The following is a 12,885-nucleotide window of genomic DNA, read 5'->3' as shown; positions in this document are numbered from 1 at the left end:
GCCCGACGCGGGGCTGGAACTCACGGACCGCGAGATCGTGACCTGAGCTGAAGTCGGACGCTTAACCTACTGAGCCACCCAGGAGCCCCCAAAAAAATTTTTTTTAATAACAGATGTGGGGAGCCTGGCTGGCTCAGCTGGAAGAACATGTGATTCTTGATCACTCTTGATCAGGGTCGTGAGTTCAAGCCCCACAATAGGTGTAGAGATTAAATAAATAAATAAATAAATAAATAAATAAATAAATAAATAAACTTAAAAAAAAAATAGCAGATGTGAGGAGAAAGCAGTAAGGTACAACTATAGTACATCAATAAATTACTATGTAGCCATTAAAAATTATGTCTTTAGGCAGCACCGGGCTAGCTCAGTTGGTAGAACATTCAATTCTTGATCTCAGGATCATGTGTTCAAGCCCCACGTTGGGTGTAGAGATTACTTTAAAAAATAACAATAATAAATAAATAAATAAAGTTTTTATTTTTAAGTTTATTTATTTATTTTGAGAGAGAGAGGGAGAGAATGAGAGTCCCAGTCAGGTTCCGCGATGCAAGGCTTGAACTCATAAACCATGAGATCATGACCTGAGCTGAAGTTGGACACTTAACCAACTGAGCCACCCAGGTGCCCCTAAAAAAAATTATGTTTTTAAATTTTTTTTTTAATGTTTTATTTATTCTTGAGGGAGAGAGAGACAGAGTATGAGCGGGGACGGGGCACAGAGAGAGGGAGACACAGAATCCGAAGCAGGCTCCAGGCTCTGAGCTGTCAGCACAGAGCCCGACACTCGAACCCACGAACCGTGAGATCATGACCTGAGCCGAAGTCGGATGCTCAACCAACTGAGCCACACAGGCGCCCCCCAAAAATTATGTTTTTATTTTGAAATTATAAAAATGTACATGAATCAAGTTTTAATATACTATATGATGGGTGGGTGAGGCTGTCCATGTATCATTTCTTTCTCTAAATTCTCAGCCACAGTTTGGGAGTGCAAGAACTCTGTAACATTAACAAATTCAGTAAAAAGTAAATACACAGAAAAAATTTATGTTTTTAAGTCTAATTTGACAAAACTGCTCCCAATAAGTGATTAAAGGATACAAAACTGTGTATAGTATATAATCTCAATTTTGTTTATATATAAAAATGTGAACTGAAGGAAATAGTAAAAAATTAATTAATATGACTATTTCTGGATGGTACAATCAAAGGATACTTCTTTTCTCTTTTACACATATGGGTCTTTCTCTGTTTACAACACTTATTTTTTACTTCTTTACAAGCAAAAAAGTTTTGCATAACATAAAAATACAATCAATTAATGAAATTAAATTAAAAGTTAATATCAAGTATTTTTCATAGTTTATTTGTTTTTAAAATTTTTAACATTTATTTATTTTTGAGAGAGAGAGAGACAGACAGACAATCCAAGCAGGGGAAGGGCAGAGAGAGAGGGAGACACAGAATCCAAAGCAGGCTCCAGGCTCTGAGCTGTCAGCACAGAGCCCGATATGGGGCTCGAACCCACAAACCGTGAGATCATGACCTGAGCCGAAGTCGGACACAACCGACTGAGCCACCCAGGAGCCCCTTTTCATACAGTTTAAAAAAAAGAAAAGGAGAGAGAAGTAGCTGCACATAAAAGAAAAGTTTAAGACAATCTGAGTCGAAACAGTCTACCTAACAACTACCATGCACTAAGAACACACTTCAGGGGCCAGGGTGTCTCTTCCCAGAGCGGGCAGCTCCCTGGCAATGCTGGCCTCTGGCAGCATCCCCAGATCATCAAAATAAGAAGTTGCTCTGTCCTGCCTAAATATGCACATGGTCTGATTAACTGGATTACTGACCAAAACGAGTGGATGTCAGAAGACAAGGAAGATCAAGCCACAAGAGAGGTCCTCTGAAGCGAAGGGATAACAGCGAGGCAGCACTAACAGAACACTCTGGCTTCTTTCAGCTGACCATGGTTCACCATGCATTCCCAGGTACCCAATTACATCTACTGGCTTCCTCTTACAGAGCAAAAGCCATTGGCTGAAGCAAATAATAAAATCAAGCAAATCCATGAGTTCTAAAATAATCTCTATGAGGGTGTAAGGAAAAGGGGTCCTAACAAACACTGTCACTCAGGAGTATAAACTAAAACAGTCACTTTGGAAAGCAATTTGGCAATATCGATTAAAACTTAAAAAAGGGGCGCCTGGGTGGCTCAGTCGGTTAAGCGGCCGACTTCGGCTCAGGTCACAATCTCACGGTCCGTGAGTTTGAGCCCCGCGTCAGGCTATGTGCTGACAGCTCAGAGCCTAGAGCCTGGAGCCTGTTTCAGATTCTGTGTCTCCCTCTCTCTCAGACCCTCCCCCGTTCATGCTGTCTCTCCCTGTCTCAAAAATAAATAAACGTTAAAAAAAAATTAAAAAGATAAATAAATAAAACTTAAAATGGTCACCTATGACCCAGCAATTCTACTTTTCAGGAGCCACTCGAGAGAAATATTCCAACATGTGCACAACAGACATGCAAGGTAGGTACTGAAGGACCAATTTTCATAGTGAAAAACTGAAAACAACCAAAATACCCATTGTGGTAACCTGAATAATGCTCCCTAACTGAGATATTTAAGTCCTAATCCCCAGAACCCGTAAACGTGATGTTGGACGGCAAAAGGGATTCTGCAAATGTGATTAAATTAAGGATCTTGAGATGGAGAGATTACCCTGGATTATCTGGGGGGGAAGGGGACTCCAAAGGTCCTTACAAAAGGGATGCTGGAGGAGCCCATTAAACAAGACCTGTGATGACAGGCCAGAGACCAGACTGACACACTCTGAAGACGGAGGAAGGAGCCACTAGAAGTTGTGGTCAAGGCCAGGGAACAGATTCTCCCCCTAGAACCCGCAGAAGGAACTAGACGTACCAACAGCGGACTTGAACCCGGTGAGACTCATTTTGGACTTCCGGTTTCCAGAAACGTAAGAGTAAATGTAAGAATAAATTTGTGTTGTTTTAAGCCACTAAGTTTGCGATGATTTGTTAGTATAGCAACAGGAAGCTAATACACCCATCAATCGGGGAACGGCTAAATAAACCAGTATTTCGGGAGTCCCAAACAGCACTTAAAAAAAAGAAAAACACGGTAAAAAAAAAATGTGGTAGATCTATATAGAGAGATATAGGAAGGTTAAAACATACCATTTAGTTTAAAAAGTTACAAAACGAGGGGCACATGGGTGGCTTAGTGAGGTAAGTGACTGACTTCACCTCAGGTCATGACCTCACGGTTCGTGGGTTCGATCCCCACGTGAGGCTCTGTGCTGACAGCTCAGAGCCTGGGGCCTGCTTCGGATTCTGCGTCTCCCCCTCTCTCTGCCCCTCCCATGCTCTGTCTCTCTCTGTCTCTTAATTATAAATAAACATTTAAAAAATGGTAATAATAAATAAATGTTACAAAAATTTTTTAAAAAGTTGAATGCTTAACTGACTGAGCCACCAGGCACCCCTGTTTTTCTACTTTTTATGAGGATGTATTCATGTATTCATTTAAAAAATTTTGGGGAGGGGGCGTCTGAGTGGCTCAGTCGGTTAAGCGTCCGACTTCAGCTCAGGTCGTGATCTCACGGTGTGTGAGTTCGAGCCCTGCGTTGGGCTCTGTGCTGACAGCTCAGAGCCTGGGGCCTGCTTCGGATTCTGTGTCTCCCTCTCTCTCTGCCCCTCCCCCGCTCATGCTCTGTCTCTGTCAAAAATAAATAAACATTAAATTTTTTTTAATAAACAAATAATAATAATAAATTTTTAATGTTTATTTATTTTGAGAGAGGGCAGAGAGAGAGAGGAGAGAGAGAATCCCAAGCAGGGTCCACACTCAGTGCAGAGCCCAACTCAGGGCTCAATCTCAAGACCATGAGATCATGACCTGAGCTGAAATCAAGAGTCAGATGCTTGGAGTGCCTGGGTGGTTCAGTTGGTTAAGCTTCTGACTTCGGCTCAGGTCATGATCTCGTGGTTCATGAGTTCGAGCCCCGCGTCCGGCTCTGTGCTGACAGCTCAGAGCCTGGAGCCTGCTTCAGATTCTGTGTCTCCATCTCTCTCTACCCCTCCCCCACTGATACTCTGTCTCTCTCTCTCTCAAAAATAAATAAACATTAAAAAAAAAAAAAGATAGGGCACCTGGGCACCTCAGTCCGTTAAGCATCTGACTTCGGCTAAGGTCATGATCTCATGGTTTGTGAGTTCGAGCCCCGGGTGGGGCTCTGGGCTGACAACTCGGAGCCTGGAGCCTGCTTCAGACTCTGTGTCTCCCTCTCACTCTCTCTGCCCCTCCCCCACTTGTGCTCTGTCTCTCTTTCTCCAAAATAAATAAAATGTAAAAAAAAAATTTTTTTGGCGGGGGGAGGGGGCGCCTGGGTGGTTCAGTCGGTTAAGCATCCGACTTCGGCTCAGGTCATGATCTCACAGTTCGTGGGTTCGAGCCCTGCGCCGGGCTCTGTGCTGACAGCTCAGAGCCTGGAGCCTGTTTCAGATTCTGTGTCTCCCTCTCTCTCTGCCCCTCCCCCACTTGCACTCTGTCTCTCTCTGTCCCCAAAATAAATAAACATTAAAAAAAAAAAAAGAAACTACCACTTTCTGAGAAAAAAAAAAATTTTTTTTTTTTTAAACAAAAAAAGAGTCAGATGCTTAACTGACTGAGCCACCCAGGCACCTCCGTTTTAAATTTTTTTAATTGAAAAAATTTCTTAATTTAAATTTAAATTAAAAAGATTGTTTGATGGATACATAAATTGTGTTAAAAAATTCAAGATCAAAGTAGTAGTTATATAATATCTGCAGTCTTCTCTCCTTTTGAAGTAACTATGCATTTGTCCCATAGTTGATCACCTGCTGTTATTTACATTTGTCTAGAACTATTGACTAAACATCTTAGGAAGCAGACCTCACTCCTTGTGTTCATCCCACAAGTACCGTTGTAAAACAAGATGGAAACAGGGGAGGGAGGAGAAAGCACGGGGCCCTTTCGGGACTTGACATGCCTTTCATAATTATCACCACAGGTAACTTATTACTTGGGAAAGAACAGGTGCATGACAATCCACCCAGTAGCCCTGGCCAACAGGTGGCATTTTGTGACAGTCAATATGGAAGCCAAGAAGACAGATAATAATCAAAACTGATTTATTTAGCAAGAGCTTAGACATACAATTGGAGGAAAACTGAAATGTTATCTCATCTGTCTAGCCATACTGCAAACAATTGGGAAGGAAGAAAATTCCAGAGGCATCATACACACACAAAAACCCTACCGTCTCCACTATCCACTACAAGAAAATAAAATCCTGTTGAAGGCACAGTTTTGCTTTCATATACAATGCTCAGCTGACTGAAAATGCAATAACTTCCCAACAATGTAGCACCTTATAAAGGCAGTTCATACACTGTAACTATATAAGTAAGCACATCCCTCCTTATCTGGTCCTTACTTTAACCCTGTTATTGCTCTCCTCTTACAGATGATGAGACAGTTAAACATGATTTTAAAGCCTGGACCCTGGGCTAGAGTCAGACCAGCTTTGCTACTCACTGTATGACCTTTGTCAAGCTACTTCATTTCTGTGCCACTGTCTCCTCATTTGTAAAGTAAGGGTAACAATAGTAACAACCTTAGAAGGTTTTTGTGAGTGCTGAATGAGATCATGGGTGTCAAGTGCTTGGCACAGAGCCTGGCACACAACATGCTGACACTGTGGTCAGGGTGGTAAGTAGAGGTGGGGACAATGATGACAGAGAATTTGCAGTGGAAGAAGAAACCAGGGATTACTAAAGGCGTGGCATTTGCCCAAAGTCACACAGCCGGTAAGGGGCAGAGCTGGAACTTCAGTCCCAGTCTGACTCTTCAAACCTGACTTTGACCTCTAGGTAATTCTGCCTCCCACTGTCCTCAGGTACCTCATTCTAACTTTATAGTTAACCAGCCAAACCTGAGAGCTGCTTGAGCCATTTGTCCAAGCTCACCAAGCTCTTCTTCCAGTGCTTCTTTCTTTCTTTCTTTCTTTCTTTCTTTCTTTCTTTCTTTCTTTCTTTCTTTCTTTCTTTTTTAAGTTTATTTATTTGGGGGCAGGGAGGGGCATAGAGAGAAGCAGAGAGAGGATCTGAAGCAGGCTCTGTGCAGGGCTTCAACTCACAAGCCGTGAGATCATGACCTGAGCTGAAGTCGGACACTTAACCGACTGGGCGCCCCTCCTCTTTCAGTGCTCATTAATTACATGGTAATTAATTCTACTGGTGAGCAAAGGTAGTTTTATTCACTTATTCATTAACTCTTCCCAATTGAGAATTTGGAATTCTATAAAAGTACATAAGCCCCTTCCAAAGGATTCTGACCAAAAGATAAAAAGGCTGGTGGTATCTTCCTAGGAGAAGACATCAACATTTATAAATCTAAATTATCATCTCAAAGGTTTCATGTGAGTGTATCCTAAGCATTCAGAGCCTTAACTTATTCCAGGGCATCTGGGTGGCTCAGTCAGTTGAGTGTCTTGACTTTGGCTCAGGTCATAATCTCATGGTTTGTGGGTTCGAGCCCCATGTCAGGATCTGTGCTGACAGCTGAGACTAGAACCTGCTTCTGATTCTGTGTCTCCCTCTCTCTCTGCTCCTCCCCTGCTCACTCTCTCTCTCTCTCTCAAAAATAAACAAACATTAAAAAAAAAAAAGCCTTAACTTATTCCAGATGATCAACTCCTCCCTTACTTAGTAAAACAACAAACAAAAAATCCTCCTGAGCCTTGGTTCATTTCCTAGATAGTATCAGTAAAGCATACTGGGCTTGTGTGGAGTTTGTTTGTTTGTTTGTTTGTTTGTTTTAGTGAGATCAAACAGGCATACAGTAAACTGCATACAATTAAAACGTACACTTTGATGAGTTTTGACCTATGTATATATACAACCATAAATCCATCACCATAATCAAAACAGGGAGCACATCCATCACCCCAAAGTTTCCTCGTGCTCTTTTATAACCCCTTTTCCCATCCCTTCCAACCCACCTTCATCCCCAGGCAACCACTGACCTGCTTCCTGTCACTATAAATGAGTCTGCATTTTCTAGAATTTCATATAAGTGGAATCTTACAAGATGAATTCCTGTTCGTCTAGCTTCTTCCACTCAGTATAAATCGCACTTGTTTATCCATTCACCTTTTGGTGGATGTTTAGATTGTTTTTTCCAGTTTTGGGCAAGCACAAATAAAGTTGCCCTGAACATTCATGTTCAAGTCTTCTGAATTGGTGTGAGTATGCAGATATGGGGTGGGTCCTTATAAACAGAATGAAAAATCCAGAACACTAACCAAAATGCCTGAGTTCAAAATGAATCTCCACTGTAGAGTATAAAATATCTTGGCCAATTTGGGAAAGTCAATTAGCTTCCCTGTCAACATCCATATATGCAATGCCTGCCCCCGCTGGAGTTTATAAGGAAAATGAGATAGGAAGCGGAAATCTTTTGGAACTTCCACAAATAAGCTGTTGCTTTTTTTCTTGTAAATGCCCTTAAAAAACAAAAAGACTAACGTTCTATGAAACGTAATGCAAAATGCAATATTTGAGTTGTCATTTTTAAGTTCTTAAGAATTTCTTCAATTTATATTTATTTCACACTTAAAAAAATTATTTCCTACATGCTTTCACTTTCTGCCAACAACATAAAATTAAAATAAACACAGGTAGCTATTTTAAACACCCCAAAGAAACCTCACTCTGCATTTCGAATACACGGCAGTGGATTCAAAGTCCTCATCTACCAGCCCTACTCGATCTGCATCCCAAGCTCTCCATCTCCTATCACTCTCCTCTTCCCCTTGGCTTCCTGGGCTCAGAGCACCAAACTAAGGATGCTGAGGATGCTTCCCTCTGAGGGACTTGGCTCCTGCTGTCCTCTGTCTAGGATGTACTTTCCCCAGGAGCCATATGGTACACTCACTCTCTCCTCCTTCAGGTCTCTGCTCAAATGCCATCTTGTGCTTTCCTGTCCTGCCCATCCTACATGAAACGGAGCCCTTCCCCCCATTCCTCCCTATTCCTCCCCATTCCTCCTACCCACCTATACTTGTCTCCACAGCACTCATCATTTGACATATTACATATACATAATATGTGTTTGATTACTGGTTATTGTCTATATCCTCCCACTAAAATAAAAGTTTTTTAAAGACAAAGATTTTATTTTATCCTCTGCTGTGTCCTCAACACCCAGGACAGTGGGTCCCACCCACTGCTGAATTCTACAAATACTTCAAGAAGAAATTTGTTGATTACACCCCATTTATTGATTTCAAAAATAAACGCTGGGGGGCCTGGCTGGCTCAGTTGGAAGAGCATTGATCTCAGGGTCATGAGTTCAAACCTGCCCTTGGGTGTATAGATTACCAAAAAAAAAAACTTAAAAAAAAAATTCTAAACTTCTGTTTAGAATTAACTAGGAAGAAATTTTAATTCAAATGTTGTGCTCTTGCTTAAATTAAAATGCTAAGTCAATGTCGATCTACTTCCTAGCATGGGTTCTTTTTTGAAATTGACATTTAACTTTGAGCAGCACTTACACAGTGAAAAGAACAGGGGAATTCAAAGGCAGGAAAGCCAAGATCTACACGTCTGCCCTGCCATAACTAGCTTCACTACCAAGTCATAGCCTCTCCTGATCTCAGATAACTTCTCTCTAAAACGAGGGAAGCACTTATCTCCAAGGTCCCTTCTTGTTGCAAGGTTCTGACACTCTACTGTAGTTACTGCACACGTGTGCGTTGAGTTTGCCAATCACAAATTTGTTGGCTTAAATGTCTGTTTTTTTAATTATTTCTGAGAAGAAAGGTGGTGGGGCGCGGGGGGAACCAGAGAATCCCAAGCAGGCTCAGTGATGTCCACACAGAGCCCAACAAGGGGCTTGACCTCACAAACTGGGAGATCACGACCTGCACCAAAATCCAAAGTCAGATGCTCAACTGACTGAGCCACCCGGGCTCCCCATAAATTTGTCAGCTTAATCCAAATTTGTCATGATCCGAAACCGTCACCTGAAGGACTCTATGTCACTAGAAAACCCTGTGGAAATATGGCCACTGGTTAGCCAGGTGTCCACTGCAAGGAGAGGCTTGGAAGACTTCTCAGGGGTGGCAGCATTGCAAAAGTCAGTTTTTAAAAAGGTGATGAACTTCTAAGCTTCCTCAAATATGAAAAAGAACACATTACTAGAAAGGGAATAAAGATACCTGTTCACTACTCTATCTTTAGCCAGTGACGAAATTTTAAATAATTACAAATATGAGTATCCTACTGTATGGATAAACAGCAGAACATTACCATAAGAAGCAGATGTGTTGGAGACCAACAGACCTGGGTTAATGTCCTGGCTCCGCGTGGGGGATGTTGAGCAAGTCACATACACACTCTGCGTTTACTTGCCTCATCTGTACGGTGGGTGTAACATGTATAGTTGTTACAACGGGTAACAGTATTTAACTACCAGGATCCTTTGGGGAACTTAATAAGATGATGTTTGACACACAGGATACGCTTAGGATTGTCATTAAATAACTAAATGCGAATACGCCCACACAAACACAAATCTAATAGCCACAAAAACATTCTTAGCTATCCATTTCTACTGATACTATGTAGCCCGTATAACGTGGAAAGAAATGAAAAAAGTTCTTCACCACTGACAGTCATAAATATTTATCACCCATACACATACTGGTTTCTGAGAGGTCAGAACCTACATTTTCTTTAAGAGTGTTTTAAAATTCACCAAGCCAGAGAGGTTCTTTCTTGAAGATCATTCTTCTGTGGAAACAGCTGACAAATACTCAATACATTTATGCAGCAAACATCTTAGGAAAGCCAACTTAATAGCTCAGGTATTTTTTAACTACTCCTACCTTCTTAATACTGAAAATAAATAAACTACATTACGTATAAAATTGTGGGATCTGTGAACTTAGTCTCTAAGGAACAAAGAGCATCCACTTCCCACATTTCAGATACAACAAAGTCAATTAAATAAAAAGATTCCACCATCATAGCATAATGCCCTTTGAGTTTTCAAGCCCGTAAGACACTCAGACGCTTCCTTTTTCTAGAACAGGCCCAAATGAGACATAATAAAACTACGATTCCATGTTAGGAATTCCCTACCAACTTGTTATCTTCCCTTTTCGGTGGCCAGGAAGTCAATTAAGAGTTCACAATGGGAATGCTGCAGGCTCCAGCTCAAATCCAGACACAAAACACAGGGGAACGCACTCGCATCTCAAGCACGCCCAAGCGTCTTGGCCAACGCGATCTGATCGCTACCGTTTCCAGAAACACACAGTAATGGGTTTTAATCCATTTCTATAAACGTTCCTTGTGCTGCAAGCCAAAGTGCATGCAAAACCGCAAAACACAAAAGATTCCTCACATTCCGTTTTTAGCCAGAAGACAAGGCCATCCTCCCCGCGCCCTACGCGCCCTACGCCAGAAAGTCCTCCTTGCGACACTAAGAATTTCACGAACCCCCCGGTGCTACCTACACATCAAAATATCATCCCACAAAGTGGAGGGGGTGCAGCGTCAGCATCGGCTGGCCTCGATGAAACGATACAGCCAGTATTCTCACCTCTGGGCAAACACGAAACCAAGTGAAGTCGGTGGAAAGTTCTCATCAACCGAGCATATTTGGTTTCCTTCTGCCCCCAAACCCGACATCACAATTGCGGAGATTTGCACCTGCCACGGCCCGTAAGCCTCGGCTTCTCGGCGACCCTCGAGCTCACAAAAAAAACAAAAAACAAAAAAAGGCCTTGAGGCCTAAAGCGCCCGTGACCCTTTGCGGAGAGCGCAGCGTAGGGCCCCTGAAGCATCACCCTCGCTGTCCACACCGCCCGCTTCCCTGACAAAGGCCCCGTGTCAATCCGAGGCACGGCACAGACAAGTTGCTGGATTGCCCATCACGGACCGACAGCTGCCACCAACCTCCCCCGGGAGAAAAAAAATCCACACAGAACTGGGAATGAAAAAGGGCGAGGTGTACAGCGTTAAAATTAAAATGTCCCCAGAGCTAAGCAACCTGGGTGTGCCCTGGAAGTGAGTCCGGGGGGTCCGTGGGGGAGGGGAGCGGGCGAGCCGGGGAGGCGCCGGTGGCTCCTCCAGAGCGTGAAGGCCGTGCCGGGTGACAGTCTAATAAAATGCCGGGTGTCGGAACGTTCCGAATGAAACCACAAACGCCGTCCCCGGCGGGCTTGAGGCCCCGAGGCGGCAGGGAGGCGGGCGGGCTGCGGACCTGCGGCCGCGGCCCCCCACCTGTCCGCCCCGCGCCCACACACCTGCCGGGGGCAGCCTTCGGGGGACCTCGGGGTCGGGTGAGGCAGAGGTGTGACGACGGCCCCGATCCCGGGGATGCGGGGCGGGTGGGCTAATCTGCTGGCCGAGGCCGGGGAGCAGCCTCGCTCACCTCCAGGTCGGTGTCGGCGGCCTCCGGGGCCCCGAGGATCTCGCTGGGCAGCTCGGCCAGGTCGGTGACCCGGATCAGCCCGTCGTGCAGGAAGATGGTCTCCTCCTTCACCGAGAGCCACTGCGCCGAGTCCGCGGCCGCCGCCGCCGCAGCCGCCGCGGCCGCCGATGAGCCCATGGCCCCGGGTGAGGGCTTGGCGGTGAGGAGCAGCCGCCCGGCCCGGGAGAGATGCGAGCAGGAGCCGCCGAGATCACCAGTCCATAGCAGCAGCAGCCGCCGCGCCCGCCTGCAGCGCCCCGCTCGCCGCCTCGCCTGTGCAGCTCCGCCCTAGGCGGTCCGATCCGCCATCCCCCCCCACCCCCGGCCCCGGAGACCCCAGCCCCGCCGCCACCGCCGCCGCCGCCCTGAGGAGCAGGACCCGCCTCTGCCGCTCGGCAGCCAACTGTCAGTGAGACGCCATGTTGGGGGCGGGGCTCCCGGCATGCCCTGCGGAGCGGACAATACAGGCTCCGCCCACCCGCCTGGTCCCGCCCACTCCGGGCCGCCAGGGGCTCGCAGGTCTGCACGGCCGGTGCTTCGCCTCTGGCTCGGTCTTGCCCTCCGACTGACCTTCCCCGCCTCCTCTACCCCTAGCCGTTTGGGGGCGCCCTGGGTCTGCTGTCCACCGGGAGAAGCCGCCGCCTCTCCTCTCCCTACTCAGGTGTGCACCCCTTGCAGTGGCCAGAGCCCCCAGCCTGGGCAGAACATAGCGGTTCACTCCCTGCTGCTTTCACATTTCAATGAGATACGTGCACAAATCCGGCACGGTGCACGCTTGTTCACAAGCACTTGGGAGAGCCTCACAGTAGGTACTTCATAGTTACTAAAATGTCTAGGAAACAATAAGCACTCAAAACCTGATGAAAATAGAGGTGCCTAACTGGCTCAGTCGGTTAAGCCGCCAACTTTGGCTCTGATCATGATCTCCCGGTTGGCGGGTCCGATCCCAGCCTCGAACTCTGTGCTGACTCCTTGGAGCCTGTTTCAGATTCTGTGTCTCCTTCTATCTCTCTGCTCCTCCCCGGCCTGCGCTCTCTCTCTCCCTCTCTTTCTCTCTCTCAAAATAAATAAACATTAAAAAAAAAAAAAAAAGCTAATGTAAATAAAGCACTGGTCACAATGCTTGGTGCCCCAAGTCTGGCACTGCGTAAGTGTTCCCTAGTGGGAGTTGAAACTGTTGTTATATTCCATCGGTATTTAACACTGATTGACATGCACCTTAAAAATAAGCACACAGGCCCATTTTAGGAAAGAACTATGTGTGTAGAGAAAAATGTATGGAAGAACACATACCAAATTGTTAACATGAGTTGCCATGCAGAGAGTAATGGTTGAGGTGAATATCATCTTTGTATTTTTTT

The 12,885-nt window shown here is 45.1% G+C and overlaps 1 protein-coding gene across 10 annotated transcripts in view; it reads right to left on the bottom strand.

Annotated features, from left to right (window-relative positions):
- Window positions 1–11,818, bottom strand: part of HECTD4 (HECT domain E3 ubiquitin protein ligase 4) — a 193,090-nt gene extending 181,272 nt beyond the window's left edge. For all 10 annotated transcript variants that reach the window (XM_030336783.1, XM_030336784.1, XM_030336789.1 and 7 more), the window contains exon 1: window positions 11,486–11,818. In XM_030336783.1, the coding sequence (XP_030192643.1) occupies window positions 11,486–11,662 (177 nt within the window). In that variant the 5' untranslated portion in view covers window positions 11,663–11,818. The remainder of the gene's footprint in view (window positions 1–11,485) is intronic.
- Between the last annotated feature and the right edge of the window lie 1,067 nt (window positions 11,819–12,885).

This window comes from Lynx canadensis, chromosome D3, assembly GCF_007474595.2.
Source record: "Lynx canadensis isolate LIC74 chromosome D3, mLynCan4.pri.v2, whole genome shotgun sequence".
Taxonomy (NCBI): Eukaryota; Metazoa; Chordata; class Mammalia; order Carnivora; family Felidae; genus Lynx; species Lynx canadensis.
This window is presented reverse-complemented; position numbering and strand designations above follow the sequence as displayed.